This window comes from Athene cunicularia (assembly GCF_003259725.1).
Source record: "Athene cunicularia isolate RWA chromosome 10 unlocalized genomic scaffold, athCun1 chr10_part1, whole genome shotgun sequence".
Classification (NCBI taxonomy): domain Eukaryota; kingdom Metazoa; phylum Chordata; class Aves; order Strigiformes; family Strigidae; genus Athene; species Athene cunicularia.
The window spans coordinates 20397721-20413448 of record NW_020799112.1 but is presented as its reverse complement, the minus strand read 5'-3'; the positions used below and the strand labels follow the sequence as shown (position 1 = coordinate 20413448).

General features: G+C 36.5%; 1 protein-coding gene across 1 annotated transcript; it reads right to left on the bottom strand.

Moving 5' to 3' along the window:
* Positions 1–1279: 1279 nt before the first annotated feature.
* LOC113484084 (aromatase) lies at positions 1280–15254 on the bottom strand. Its single transcript, XM_026856235.1, has 9 exons — positions 15095–15254; positions 13268–13418; positions 10597–10751; positions 9701–9877; positions 8882–8996; positions 6920–7034; positions 6085–6247; positions 4413–4654; positions 1280–1531 (listed from the first exon to the last, which is right to left on the bottom strand). Exons 1-9 carry the CDS (start codon positions 15237–15239, stop codon positions 1280–1282), a joined length of 1515 nt encoding a protein of 504 aa, XP_026712036.1. The 5' UTR covers positions 15240–15254.
* Between the last annotated feature and the right edge of the window lie 474 nt (positions 15255–15728).

Genomic DNA, 15728 nt, shown 5'->3' with positions numbered 1-15728 from the left:
AGAACTTTTCTCCATTCCCACTACAAAACTCTGAGCATTTACCCAATGAAACTTGCATCTTACCTTGAGTAGATGAGTGAAACCATTTTATCTCAAAAAAAAAAACCCTAACCAACAAACCTCTGCTGCTTGAGCCAGTATTTCTTTTATGCTACTGACTCTCTTTAAGTCAGTGGGCATGGAGCAAGATGCTTGAGAGCAGGGCACTGCCCAGTGCTCTTTCAGGAGAAGCAATAAAGTCCATGTGGATAATTAGGGAGAGACTTTCTCCCCTGCTGTAGTGTGGGAACATGGACAACAACTTCAAAGTTTACTCTCTGAAGTAGAATTGAGCAATTAAACCCAGACTGAAACAGGATTTAGTACTGTTTAGACAGTTTAGAGAGAATTTGAACTTCACCAAACTGAGGGGAGGTGGGAAATTTCTACAGTTAACCAGATGAGGTGGAGCTGAGTGCTGTTGTCCCCTCTCCATGTACTACTACTAGTGGTAATGTTTCACATTTGTTACCTTAATCTCAGCTGATCCTTACTGAGATGTTTACAGATCCTCTGTAGCATACTCCATAGCAGGACGCTGGGTTTTAAAAACACAGAGCAGTTACCTCAACCGTCGTATTAGCTAGTACTCTGAAGATTACTACCATTAGTAAAACCTATCTGACACTTAAGTCTTTGGTATCTGTTTAATATGACTGCAAAACAGTAAAGGAAAATGTTTGAATGACTTCTTGTACAAACATTTTTTTTATAACTTGCGTATGTCCTAAATATTTTTAATTGTTTCATCATCTTAAGATCAACTTTAATATTATCCATTCAGCTGTTTTCAAAAATAGACAGTTAGAGCTTTTGCAGTAGTTAAATATGGCTAGGCTCAACTTTGGGGAGGTGGAGGGAAGGGGGACACGTGTAGGCCTGGACTTAAACATGCCGGGCATGTTCTTTTTTTGACCCCCAAGCATCTGAACTTGCGCTGTTTGAAAAGCAAGGCGTAACTTCAGCTGAACTTGATGGTTTTAGAAAGTAGCCAGGAGTCCTGCAGATAGCGTGCCATCGCCTAGCAACAGGGCTATTTTGTAATTTTAGTCTTTATTACATTGAAGTTGTGACTAGAACATGGTTCTGCTGTGCGGGCAGAACAAGTTGTCATCTGAAGCCATAGGCATTTAGGGGCAACACAATGTTTTACTCTTTGTCTTTACCAAGGAACGATGAGTATTTCTTAGTGGCCGTGGCTGAAAAAGCCCTGTAACTTCAATGCTGATGCTGATCCATTTTAGTCACCCTGATTCTTGACTGTGTTTCTTCTTGGTGTGAAAACCATCTCCAGCAGAGGCTGCCTTTCTATCGGGTGCATGGATAAATCATTGTTTTTCTGGATGTTGTTAAGGCCTCTTCCTTTCATTGTCTGTACTCTGCACCGTCTCAGAAGAGTCACCAGAATTGCTTTCATCATTACCATGGCAATAAACTTTCCTACACAGCCCCGAGGGCCAAATCCAAATGGTTGGAAATAGCGTGAAGGAACCTGTACGGAATAACATGAGCAATAAAATTAAAGACAATTTTTTTCTTCGTAAAAATAGCCAAAATTATGATGGAAATTGGTAGTAAATATGTTCTGAAAAACTGGTGGAAAGAATCTCTTAGGAGCAATTCTTCCCTTTACACTGAACTGCCCTTTCACCCAAGTCAGGCCGGAATACAGAGACACCTACAGAAGGCAGGAGATTATAAATGCTAAGATAGCAGGAATGCAAAGTGAAGCAGTTGAATTCTGCCCGTGTATTTAGAGCCTGTTCACCCTGTGAGCTACATTTACCTGTGAAATGAAGCTTTTGCTCTTCGATATGCATTAAAGTTCATTAAAAACTTTTTCAGATGTTCATCACAAAGCTCATAAATGTCTGAGATACAGGCCGATCCCTTGTGTAAAGATAATCCTAAAGCCATACACCTACTAGAATTGTCATTAAAAAGTTAATGCTCCTGAGAATTATTTTGTCATAATTGAAAATTGAAAATTATATTTGATAGCTAATAGAGACATAACGCTTATAAAATGATCATCTTCTGTCTTGTCCACTAAAATGTGAAATGCAGGATTCCCAGAACTGCTAAGAATGCACAGCCAGTTTCTGCTACTTTTATCGACATTGAATAGATCAGTATTCCAAAACAGTCCCAACAGCACGAATAGTACTGCTAATGAGGTACAAAGGTACTTATTATGAGTAAGGAAAAGCAAGTCTGGCTAGAAATAAATTATTTTTCTTCATCTGTGTAGCTTGCTTTTTTTTAAAAAGTGATTAGCTGTGTTCTGACTTACATTTAACTAAAGAATAGAGTAGAAAAGGTTGCTTTATATTAAATTTTTTTTTCATTTTCAGACTGCGAAAAGTGTTTTCTGTTTAAATTTTTTTTCAAATAAACTGAGCTGTAATTTTTGCAAAACGATAGGTAAATACAAGGGTTGATAATACAGAGCAAGTACAGCAGCTGGCAGTACAGCACAATGGCAAACGCACAGCCTGGGAAAATGGAGAAATGTTTAGATTCTAACAATGCCATCTTATCATAAATAATGGTGTGAATTGCTATTCGCTTAGACAACTGTGTGAAAATTGTGCCTGCTAGAGTAATTATGTGGCAAACAGAATGCATCAGGTCAGATAGAAAATGTGTGGTTAAATATTTGGTCAAGGGGAGATATTTTTAGTAGCGAAGTGTACTTTTAATATAAGCAAGAAAATTTTGATAGAAGTACTTAGCATGAAAATAATGGGTGGCAAAACGGAAGCCATTCCAAGTGAATAGTTATTTCAATCAACTTAAGCACTTACTCTCAAATTTTCTACAATTTTTTTTTTTCTTGATGTTTTTAATACTGTGTGCAGAGTTTGCCGTGGGTAATCGAAGAGCAGTTTAGAAATGTTAACCAGGGTGTTTAGTGCTCATTCGTGTGTGGCATACATGGTACTCCTAGATTTTTTGATAGGAAAAAATTAAAATTTAGGGGCATGTTTCTAGCTTGAGCATTCATATATTTTCTTTCTTTATTTTCTTAATTATTTCTTCCAGTGTTCTTACTAGTAAGCCCATTTTTGGTGTATCAAAGTGGATCAATTATTTATTTCTTTACAACTGAAATTACTGTCTGTGGACACTTATATGTGTAGCTGCTGACATCTCAAAAGGAGGAAAAAAAAAAAATTGCCAGGTGATAAAATTATTTTAGTTGGACAAAATGAGAGCTGGTGACAGCTGTAGAAAATATTAACCCTTTAACTTCAGCCCCATCCAACCTTAATATTTGACAAGCCACTAGAAAATGTAAAAGATTCCATACCGGGAAAATGTGTGCATCTCTGATAGTAAGGCTAACGTTCTGCAGTTAAGATTCCCTTCGTAGAACTAAGTCGATTATTCCCTCCACTCTTGCATGGTTATTTATTCCGGATACTTTTTAAATTCCCTCCCAGGAGTGCTAAGCAAACCTTAGCATTTCACATTTTGTGCTGCCACATGGGTAGCAGTATCATCTGCTTCCATCTGCACTGGTTAACGGTCAAAAAGAAGGATTCAAATGTGCCATAGAATCAGTCTATTTTCTTTCCTTCTTTCAGTTTTAATCTATGCAGATGATTATTGCTGAACAAATACAGTTTTGCAAAACAATTTGTTTAATCGGTGATCAGAAGAGCAGAGGTCTAAGTGAAAGTAAATAGTTGATTTATGATAGATGGAGGGTTGCAAGTGGGGAAAAAAGTTCACATTTCTTTTGCTACAGGACTCAGTAATATAGACTAAAGAAAATTCTAGGTTTTTTGAGAGTTAGAATTTAATTTAAATTGACATGCTGTGCCGAACTGGGACTGAATTACTCAGCATCTGCAGTATTGAGTTTTGGTCTATAAAACATGTTTGGTTTTATTTAGCAATTTTACAAGAGAGAATAAAATGGGTGCTAGATTCTCAGTCTCTCAGGAGTTTCTATACTGCTTCATCTCTCCTGAGAATCCTTACGTGGCCTCGGCTCTGTGTTATACTGCTTGCAAGGCTCTAGCTCCCTAAAGCCTCTTTATTTTGTCCAGTGTTAGGGGATATAATGGGAACTATGGGTGTCTGACAAGTTTAATCAGGAATTTTTAATCAAAATTAAGATGTCTGGGAAAACTTTGGTTTTGTTATCATAAGTATTTTTTAATTAAAAGGCACTTTTGTAGGAAAATATTGGCCTAGCTTTAATCTTAATAATAACAGTAATAAGCAGGATGTATAGCTAACTAGGCACTTATACAAAGGGATAACAGTCTTACGGTCACAAAGTTCTTGATCAAAATAAGAGGGAGAGACATTCTCAATAGATAATACCCAGTTTTCTGTAAAAAATAAAATAGAAAACTCACATTTTTCTCAAAATTTTCAAGAGAGAACTCATTAGGCTTTGGGAAGAATTCAAGCTTATGCATACGTCCAATATTGAGAATAATGTTTGTCCCCTTTTTCACAGGATAGCCATCGATTACATCATCTTGTAAAGCTTTTCGCATGATCAGGTCCACAACTGGCTGGTATCTCATGCTCTCATAAATAAAATTCTCCACAATTTTTAAGTTTGGCATGTCATCACTCTGTATGTCTCTGTCACCTTGCGGAACAGAACAGATGGTGAAGAAGTTGGTTACGAATTTAATAGTTTCATTGTACAAATACCAAAATATTTTTTTAAGATTCTCAGTTTCTGAAATTGTAGGAAGGATCCAACATCTTCTAAGGAATTTTATGTAGCCCTACATATTCAGGAAACCTTGTATATTGTTCATCAGCATAAACCCTGGTTAGTTAATTTATGATCTTCTCACCTTCTTAATACATTATGAGTCTTTGCTCTGCTTTCTTGTCAATGACAGAACTCCCAGAGTCCTTCCCTGAATTCTGTGTGTCTGAGAGCAACAAGACACAACAAAGAAATCTTCTGAGAGCTGAAAGCAAATGGAATCTGGGACTAGTCTGCAGATGGGACATAACTTTGTAGGGAACTTAAATTTTCACCGTGTGATTGGGTTTGGGTGGATGCACAGCTAGGTCCTGCCATGGCCTGACTCTCTCGGTTACCGTGAGTAGCTTCCTCCCAGTTTGAGTCCATCAGCACCAGTATCAGCGCCGTGATGTGCTGCCAGTGGGAGCCTTACTTGAACTTTCAAGCCACAAGCAGCTCAAGACCTACGGTCTGAACGCTGCAGTGGTAGGTTTACAAGATAAAAGGCAGCTTTGCTACCTGAGCTGATCATTTGCTTAAGGAACAGGCGACAACATTCTACTGCCTTAGAAGTCGAGGCTATTAGAAATAAATAGGGAAAATAAATGAGTACTCAACTCTAATGAGTAAAACCAGGTTTAATAAAAGTACCTTAGAAAGAGAGTAAAGGACTTGTTATTCACTTTCCAGTGTTTAACTGACCAGAAGTAAATCTTGAATAAGAGTGGTTGAAATTATTTCCTATATTAGGTCAGTGTCAGGCTTTGAATGAAGTCTAGAGAAAGAGAAGAATACAAATTTGGAATATCTTGGTTGTGTTTCGAATAGTTAGTATTTAGAGGAGACCAGTTTGATATCAAAGTGGATGACAGCAGAATATAATTTTAATTTTCTCTACACTTTCCTTTCTGCAGTCATAGTGGAACCTAGACGGGTTCTCTATATACATGGTACTGGTGATTAGAAGTATTTGAAATGAGTGTTCCTCTTCTGCTATTCACGGTAAATGGAAAATCATTTCAATGGAATTAGTGAGGTGAGTGCTGATTTGCGCTGCTGATGCTGAGGAGTGATTTATAGCGTGTTCTTTCTAATACATTGTCAATTCTGATGATTCCTTTTTGAATTTGTTTTGCAAATTGCTCATCTTCTTTCATTTGATCTTGAATAAAATCTTTTATATATTGGTAGTCATATATTTTACAGCAAATGCTTCTGTTGGAAGAAAACAGAATTTTTAGCCTTTGAATAATCAAAATTTGATCACTGCTGAAGCAAAATTATGTTCCCACATCACTGACTTCGCAGCTCCTGCTTACCCATAACAGTTTCAATTTCTCTCATCATGTCCTCTTCCACTGTGGGGTGCTCTGCAATCAGTATTAGCATAAAGAAGAGAGTCACAGACAGAGTATCAGGAGCGGCAATCATCATCTCCAACACACACTGGTTCACGTTCTCAGCAGTCAGGTCCCCTCTGTTCTGAAAAAAAAAAATTGAAATTTTTGGGAAAATGTTGATTGTGGACCTCTGATGCCAAGAAAGGTCCTATAGTGGTAGAATGGGAAGGACCTGGACTATCTGCTTTAAACAAAAGTAAAACTCTTGTCAGTCTTTCTATCATATTTAATAGGCTAAATAGCAATTATTTATTTTTTTTTTCCTTTGGAGAAAACCAGAAAAGTCATGTTTTGATGAGTGTATATTATCTTACAGAAAAGCAAGAGTTAGCTTAGCTCAGATTCTTACCGATTTATTGCTTTTCATCACAGAATTTGTGAGCTATCAGAGATTATACAAGGGAGGATTTACTTTGCGTTTGGAGCTGTTGCAAACAAGAGGCAATACATCAAGATAAAATACAGGGGTTAGGGAAAGACTGGAGGCCATTCAGGGATAGATGCAAGACTTGTAAGGATGCTGTTTAAGCCACGAAAAAAAAAAAAATCAGAAAAGCACATGTTCCCAAAACTACAACTCTTCAGTGTTTGAGTCACTACAAGTGACTCCACAGAACCAACTGATTTGTATGTTTATGATGACACGACTTTCAGATAGGCTTTGCAAGTTAAACGTCATCTATCGGTGGTGTTAGTGACAGGAGAATGTCGGAAAAATCCAAGTTAAGGCATATTTCGAGTACACTGCCAATACCTGTGCAAAAATCAATTGGGATGCGAAATCCATGTGCTCGTCCAATTTTTCAACAGTGGAAAGCTTTTGTCTTTTCTGTTCTATTAGGATTTCCATGGCTCCTTTCAGGTCTTTGCTGAAAACAGATGAAATCCAACATATGATAAACATCTGTAGGCTTTGAGTGTACACTAGGATATGATTAGAAACATAGAGATTATACCAATAAAAACATCTAAGAGTGGCAGAAGTCGAGTATTTCTAAAAGTGGTTATGTGGTTTTCCGCAAAAACAGTAATACTAAGAGAAGATGTATTTTTCTTATTGTTTCTTACTAATTGCTTGTTTGGACCGAAATCTCTTTATATAGGATGGACTGGAAAGGATGAAAATATGTCAATGTATGTTATTAATGAGTAGAGTTTTTTAAAGATTTATTAACATTTCCAAATAATTCATGTATTTCCTTCTATTTTATGTTTTGAATAAAATGAACTTGGAGGACATGGGGGATAATTGTTAGAAAAATGTAGATAAATTGTAAATGTTAGAAAAATTGTACTATCTTGAAGGTAGAGTTGATTTAATTTTTCATATTTAAGTAGTCAGTAATACTGTGTCAACAATTTGTAGTTCAGTGGTGGGAAAAAGTAAGGTCCAACAATTTTTATAATTTTATTTAGGATATTCAATTGGCTATATATTTGAAGGCGATTTATTTTAAAAAATATTTTTAAAGGTTTTTTTTTTTTTAAAGGAAATTCTCAGGCTTTCCATTTGGTTTTGTTATTGTTGGGATAGAAATTTTGACTAGGTTTACCGGGGTAAATGCATTTAAAACTTCAAACCTGGTAAAGTTCTCATTATTTATAACATCTTTTATGTGTTAGAAATTACAAATGGTCCTTTTTGCCAACTTTATCAGAGGAATATCAAAAGTCTTTTTTTTTTTTTTTTTTTTTTTCCCAGTAGAAATTTATGAATAAGTCCATTTTTATGGATTTGCTTTTGCAACATCAATATTTGCCTGCAGGGGCTTTCTGGTAATAACTCAGCCACCTCACTTAGCTATTACTAGAATCACAGGATAAAGAACTAATCAGTCCCATAATATAACTGGCAAGCAAATGGTAGAGAAGATAGATCTCGTGTCTAGTTCATAAGAGTTGTCAATTACTTTAGGTGAGCTTCCATCTTTCCCCTGAAGTCTTTATGTTATACAGCACTATCAAAACAATTTATTGCACATGCTTCATAAGTAGTAGTTTCTCTCACTAGATGCAATCCAAATCCAAAATGAACAAACTGATTGCCAGTTCTTTTTATAGTCAGTCCTGTTTTGGCAGAAGATAGCAAATGCGAACATAAAAATAGAAGAGGCATTTTGTATTTTTGCAAAGAGGAAGATGACAAAATGTATTTGTTCCTTACTTAGGAAAAAAAAAAAAAACCACAACACCCTTGAAATGGATTATCATGCTATGCTGAGCACCAAGTTTTAACACAAAAATGAGCTGTTGACTCAAAAATGCATGGTGAGGGAACCAATAAATCGAATTATGCTCAGGGTTTAACTCTTGTGGGATAGTGCCATGAATGTAGCTGCTTCTTCTTATGATCAGCTGTAGCTTTGATATTGGACTGTCCTCGACAAGATAGCAAATGTAACTTTACCCCATATGATGGCTCTTCCTTGTCTGTTTGAACCAGTGATTTAAATTTAATTTCACATTTGAGCTGTCAGTAACTAATATTTGGGTGAGTAAACTAGAGCGGAGTCGACAGTGGCTATAAATCATCCCCTGAGATCAGCCACTTGTAGAATCAGTGGGATATCTTGTTTTGTTGCTATCTTGGGCCTGCATATAGGGAATTCAGCCAGTCACCTTTGCAATTTATTTTCTAAAAGACAGAGAATATCAAAAGACCTTTGTAGAAAGAAAGGATCTTATGCAAACGGTTTTTAAGACCATTGATACTTACGCCGCCTCCTCGTATTTCTTGCACAGCCAAGAAATCTTAAAAAAGATGTCAGGCTTTAATAAAAGTGCTTGCCAAGCGTCAAAGTAATTTTGAATCTTAAGTACAATGGCATGTTCTGAAAAGAAACATTAACAAAAAGCAGTATAAAACATAAACTTCAATAGCCAAATAACACGTTCAGAAAAATGAATAATAAGGCCCTGTTCCCTACTCTAAGTTAATGGGAATTGGATAAACAACTGGTTTTAATGGTGGGAAATAGCATTAGGAAACATTTGTGGCACGCTGTAGAAAAGGTATAGATCTTTGTAAAACCTCCTGGTAGGTAGCTAAAAGGAGATTGTGGTGTATCAACCACAGGTGAATAGTCTCCCCCAGGGGAGCAGAAGCAGAGCTCTTGCAGCATATTTAAATGGGATAATTTAAACAGCGGGATAATGGCATTTCTGTCATATGGTTCTGAGGATGGAGAAATCTTAGAAGACATAAATTGTCTTTTCAAGGAAATCATTTATTTTGGCAGGATTTCCAATTCTTACATGCATATAATAGTGGGATTGTAGCAACTCAGTGCATTAAAAATAATCTCTTTAAATGGTACTATTTATTAAGGTGAATGTGACAGACTAATGTATATTTTTGGTGGCGTAAGATTCTTTTATAATCAAAATCACTCATAAATCAATTTCAGTTAATTATGTGGCGATAGAAAAGTCTGCTTTTGTTTTCTGAAATAAAACTGCCGAGTGGTGTCAATGACTTCTCCTTGGACACGCACTTTAGATCCATCATAAGGTATAAAAATAAAGGTGTTGGTACCATCCAAAGGGATCCCGAGAAAAAGCTTGTTAGATGTGTCAAGCATGATCCGTCTCATCAGATTCAACACATTGATGTTTCCCACTTCAGTGGTCACTTCCTCTAGTTTGTCCAGGTGATCAATTGTTGATTCAACACAAATCGCTATCATACGCACGAGACCGGGACCAGACAGCGCTGAAATATATGTGCAAAATGATCAAAAGTTTGGTTAACTTTCATACCTTGTTGTCAACTTCCGCCGTCTCAACTGTGGAGCTTGCAGAGCAAGCGCGGCGGTTTTGTTAGGGAGGCTGTAAGATCATTTGAAGTAGCTAATTCTAATGATATACAAATACTGAACGTTTTCAATTTGTGGAAAGGAGGTGAATCAAAAATTGCGGACTCATAAATTAGTAACACTGGAATGTAATTTCCTGTTTGATTTCAACCTAGTGATACTAATTACGTCAATCTTTGTTACTATGTTGACTCTTAGTATATTAAAGGATTTAACAAGTTATTTTTGAAACTAAAGCACTTTTTTTTTTTTTCAATTAGAACAAGAAAGAGAAGTCTTTGAACTCAGTGGAGGCTGGGCTAGGAACAGCCGACTAAATTTATGGAAGTGCCAGCTGAGCTGATGTAAATGCTGGATTTGAATCATAAAAACATGGCTTGTGGGCATCATTTAATTTTGGTTTAATTGGATGAGATTAAGAATCTGCGAAGCTACTTCAGGACCATTTCAAATGGCATACCAAGCACGACAAGTGTGAAAGAACACGTGCAATAAAATAATTCTTACATAAAGAGAACTGATTTCTGTAATTTAAGTATGCAAAGGACAAACAGCAGTTCAGAAAAGATAGACTCTGTGCTACAGTAATGAAGTATATTAGTGCACATTGATTTACCTTTGGTGAAAAAGGGTCGAATTTCTTTCCAGTGTGCTGGGTTGTTATTAAAGATGATTCCATTTTCGTACATGCCAATGCACTGTAATCCAAGCTTGCTCCCGAATCGAGAAACATAATGCCAGTGTTTCATTACGTGGAACACGCTTGAGGGTCTGGGAAAGAAATGGGGAGAAAAAAGCCCAAACCAAAAATACCGTTTCATAGATTGTGCACAGAATTTTAATTCTGGCATCTTAGAGTTGCTCTGAAGTACTGACTTGCATTCTCAATTTAGCAGGAAGTATGATGCTTGACATTAAATGTTGTTCCTCTTACATAACTTAAAAATTCTGATGATAAATGCCTTCAGAACATACATTAGATCTGTTAATGTCTTCTGTTCAGATTTAAAACTATTTTTCAGCTAAAATGCAAATGGTTACCAAAATATTTTAATCTGAATAGTGTGCATACATAGAAACCTGTAGATATAGAAGACACAATCAGGCCGATGTCAGATATTTCAGAAGATGAGGTGTAAAATATTTGACAATTTCATCATGATGTGTATTAAATTACAGCTATACTTGCTATAACTATTTGGCCATTCGTAGACATGCAGAAAGCATGAATATATATGCATCATTTAAAAACGCAGCATCATCGTATGATATGTGTGGGATAAATATTCCTAAGAAGACGTGTTAGGGAAATCTGTGATACGTAGAAATATATCTACAGTTGACAAGGTTTATTTACACGTGTTGGGAAACGGGTTGTGTCCAGCATTATTGCTTTAAGATGTAATTTCCTTTAGAGGGAGCTAGTATTTCAGAAATGTTGACATGATGAAAACCCCATCAAATGAAATCCAACAAAAAGAAAGAAGACCAGAACAGAGATTGAAATGAAACGATACGCTTTCTTTACCACGTGGTGTGCTCTATGGGCTAAATCTCAGATTTCTTGCGTGGATTTAGTTTATTTTTTCAGTCAGGCAAAGTGGGACTTCTGCTATTAAGTTCAGCACTGCTGAGTTTTCACCATAGTTCTGCACGACCAGAGGTAAAGTGAACAGTGAGGTGCTGTATGGTACAAATAGACAAACATGGAATATGGGCTGGAGTAATAACAGGGAGGAGTGTGTCTGCAGGTCCAGCCTTCCAAAAAAAATCAAGGATTCTCTCTTTCCTGTACTTCCCCACGTCTGCTTTCTTCTCTAATTTCCTTAAAGGTTTTTTTGCATGTCAAAGAACATCATCTGTGCTTTCATGAACGTGAAAAGATGGTGTTGAATTATGACAGGTGTCCTCAAAAATGGAAAGGTATTTTCATTTTGCTTCCTTTTATTCCACACATCTACACAGGAGACGCATGATAACGTTTTAAGGGAGGATGTTGACATACGACCTTGTGTAAGCAGATTTTTCTTATGGAACTATTTAATGAAGTCCTCCAAAAGTCAACATCTGTTGTAACCCAGAATGTACATTAGCATCTCAGTACGGTTGGATTTGGTTAAAATTCCAATGATATTGATGGAAATAGTAAAGTCTTACAGAATTCAGGTTATGTTGAGTTTTGCAGTGAATTGACGAACCATTGTTAACTTTATCCTATATTATTGTATCAAAAAAAGTTAAATACTAGTTCCCTATGGTACAGTCTGAAGAAAAGTGAGGTATTGACTGTAAGGTCTGATGCAGCAGTGTTTATCAGCACTCCTGTTTTTTCTGGTGAATTGGTAGTGCAGAAAGTAGAAGAGAGCAGTGAGAATTCATAGTATTTTACATTATCAAAACATTACGGTACATTAGTTGATATTTGCAACACCTGTGTAGGATGAGCATGTAAATAGTTTTCTTGTCGTGGTTACCTCTCTTTAACAGAGGTAAAACCAGAGATGAAGCAGCCTTGCTTCACCTGGCAAATCCTGTGATAGTCCTCTTTACTATGTTGTTTTTCCAAAGCTTTGACATAATGAAATCTGAATATGAATTGTTTGATATTGCTAATAAAAAAAAAAAGGTTAATTCATCAATTACAGATAAACATTTTACTTTTTTCATGGCATAATTCATAAGCATCCAGAAGATCCAATGGAAGAAGAAAGCAACCCTCCACTGGAACTAATAAAATGATAAATAAAATAATGTGGTTTAGCATTGTGTTTAACATTGTGTGTAATCGAAGTCTATGAGTAATCCCATTAACTGTAGTGGAATTACTCATAATCCTATAACGCTGCGTTTGCTTCATGAACATGCTGAATTTGAGCCATAATCTTTCAAGCACTACTCCCACTGTAAAGAGAAATTTAAGAAAACAGGAAACTAAAATTTGGCTTAATCCTGCATTGCAGTCTGCCTAGGTTCTTGTGTAGTATGTAATCCTAATATTTAAATGGAATAGTTTTTTTTTTTTTTTTTTTTTCTTTTAGGATTGAGCCACAGTGCTTAATCTTCCTTTCCACAAAGAAAATTGAAGAATTCACATAGATTTCAGTAGAGTCTTTAAAGAAACAAAAGATTAGAAAGATGTCTGTGAACAGCAGGAAGTAAAAGATTTATGTTAGGATAATTTTTGAAAAGAATTACTTCAGTTCTACTTTAGAAAAAAAATATGTAGCAAAGAGGTAAAAATATGAAAAAGCTCTTTGTATTATTAAGGATAGGAAATAAGGATTTACTTGCTAATTATAAATGTTTCTTCACCGCTGATCCAAACTCGCACAAATTCTCCGTATGTCTTATTGTAGTAGTTGCAGGCATTACCTACTCCCATCCAGAGAAATCTCCCGTGTGAGAGGAGGGGACCGATTCCCATGCAGTATCCTGGCCCTAAGAAACAGGGTAAGAAAAGTCTGGTCTCAGCAGTGCTCATGACAAGACTATACCTCGGAGCATCACCCTTTTGAGTTTAAGATGGCAGTCAAGGTTTGCACTGGGCAGTTCATACACATAATCCTGGTCTGAAGCTCTGTCTGAGAGAAACTTGCATCTGTGTAGTTAAAGCCTCACTTAGTATCTGTGGGAGCCTGTAGCCCTTACAATGCACATACAACTTGTGGCACTGGTGACTTCTTTGTACAACTGCAAACTGTTGCTTACATTTGGAGGGACAACGGCTAGATATTAGAAAGAAGAAATGATGTGGAAAAAAAAAATGCATGTGGCTTATTAATTTGTGAGTATAGCATCCTTTGATCTTTGTTGATTTTGCTGAAATGTCATAGTAACACTTACAAAAGTCAATGTCCCTTTGATGTAGTTAAATTTAACGAATTACATCTTTTAAAGTCATTAATACCGGAGTGAGAAAACGGATCTTTAAAGGAAGAAGTCCTTTACTGCTGTGAACTTATGAAAACACACTTAAGTAGGAGCTGAGAATGGATTAAGAAGCATTTAGTCCACAAAGTTCTCAACTAAACCCTTCCACTGTAAATCAGCACCAAATTTCCCTCATACAACAAGAAGGAGAAAGTGGAGACAGCAGGAGAGAATTTGCCTTTAAATTACTTTTAAAAGGAAGTTTCCTTCTTTAGGGCAAGCTAAATTTGCCCCTTTTGTCTGTAAAACATAAATCGAACTCCATAAAACAAACTAAGTACTTAGAAAACTGTTGGATATTGTTAAAAAATTTAGAAGTTGCTTGTGGCTCCGCTGTTACCAATAGGAATTGCAAGACTCCGGATTGTTTAAATAGCTGTAAACTGAAAGCACATTGATTTAGTTCTGTGGTCTTGTTGAGCCAATCAAGCATTCAAATAGAAAGGGTAACCTTGTGTCAATGCTTGCCCCTTCTCTAACTTTCAGAGAGGTTTTTATCTATTGAATGACCTTTGGCAAGTGCCTTTTTTTCTCAGAATTTCATTCAGGTGCCACAGTGTGAGTTTAGGATTATTCCTGTCAGGCCCCTTTGTGAGCTGTGTACGCTGTTCTCATTTTTTTTTTTATCTAATGAAAAATAAGCTGAATCGGTAACGTCTACCATAAGCCCCCCCCCAAACATTACAAAGGAGCTCTCTGAAAGGGAAATTGTTTGATGTTGTTCTGTTCTGGAGGGCCTTCAGTGCCAAACATGGAGAGAAAAATTGATAATCTCCTAAAATCTGAATAATTTCCTAGATAATTTTTTTTTTCTAACAAAGACAATTTAGAAAGCTTTAAACTTAAAACGCGTCAAAAGTAGTTTATAACGCACATGTGGATATGCACATCTGGATATTGAAAAATGGTATTATATCCTTCTAGCAGATACATAATAAAGCAGAAAACTAAATGTCATATATAGCCATGCCAGGTTTATTATGGAAATTCTGAGGTTAGAGTGAGCCTGACTTCTTTTACAAGTTATTTTAGAAAGCTGTATTATTTAAACTGACTCTCAGTTTAATTTTGTTGGCATACAATCATTAGTCACCGTTACTTTCTCACTTAAATTTGAGGAACAAACAAACAAACAAGTACTCTGTGACAGCTTTTAGGTGGTACTACAGTTAAAGTTAATTTACCTGGTATTGATGAAGTTTCTTCATGACTCCACATTAGAAACAGAAAGCACACGAGAATGAGTAGAGGCACTGTGGCCGCTGGCACCGTATCCGGTACTAGGCTGGTGATGTTGTAGTGCATTGGATTCAGAGTTTCCAGTATCATCTTTTCCAAGAGATTCTGCTTTGCTTTAGGGAGAGAGAAAGGTGAAAAAAAAAGCAGAGTTTCAGCTTCAGCGGGTACCTCTCAACCCCTTTGTAGGTCTGTAAATGAGCAAATTAGCTCCTGAGGTAGCTTTATTTTATAACAAGAGTGACTGCCTGGACGGCTTGCCAGGACAAGCTACATCACAAGTCAAAACAGACGTGCAGCAGACACTCTTTTTGCTTGGAAGTAACAAAGCTTTTTCTGATGACCTTGATGTTGAAGCAGAGTTTGGGATACTTTGGCTGACAGACCTCTTATCTCTGATACTGACTTGGCTGCCCAATGCTGAGGTTTACTCCTTGCAAATTTCTAACCAAAACACAAGAAATTAAACTTTCAGCACATGTGGAAGCTTTGAATGAGTTCACTCGCAAGCTTTTATGTGTTACTTAACCTTTTTCCTTCCTGCATATCTGCAGTGCCAGAGCCCTTGAATTTCCAGAACAA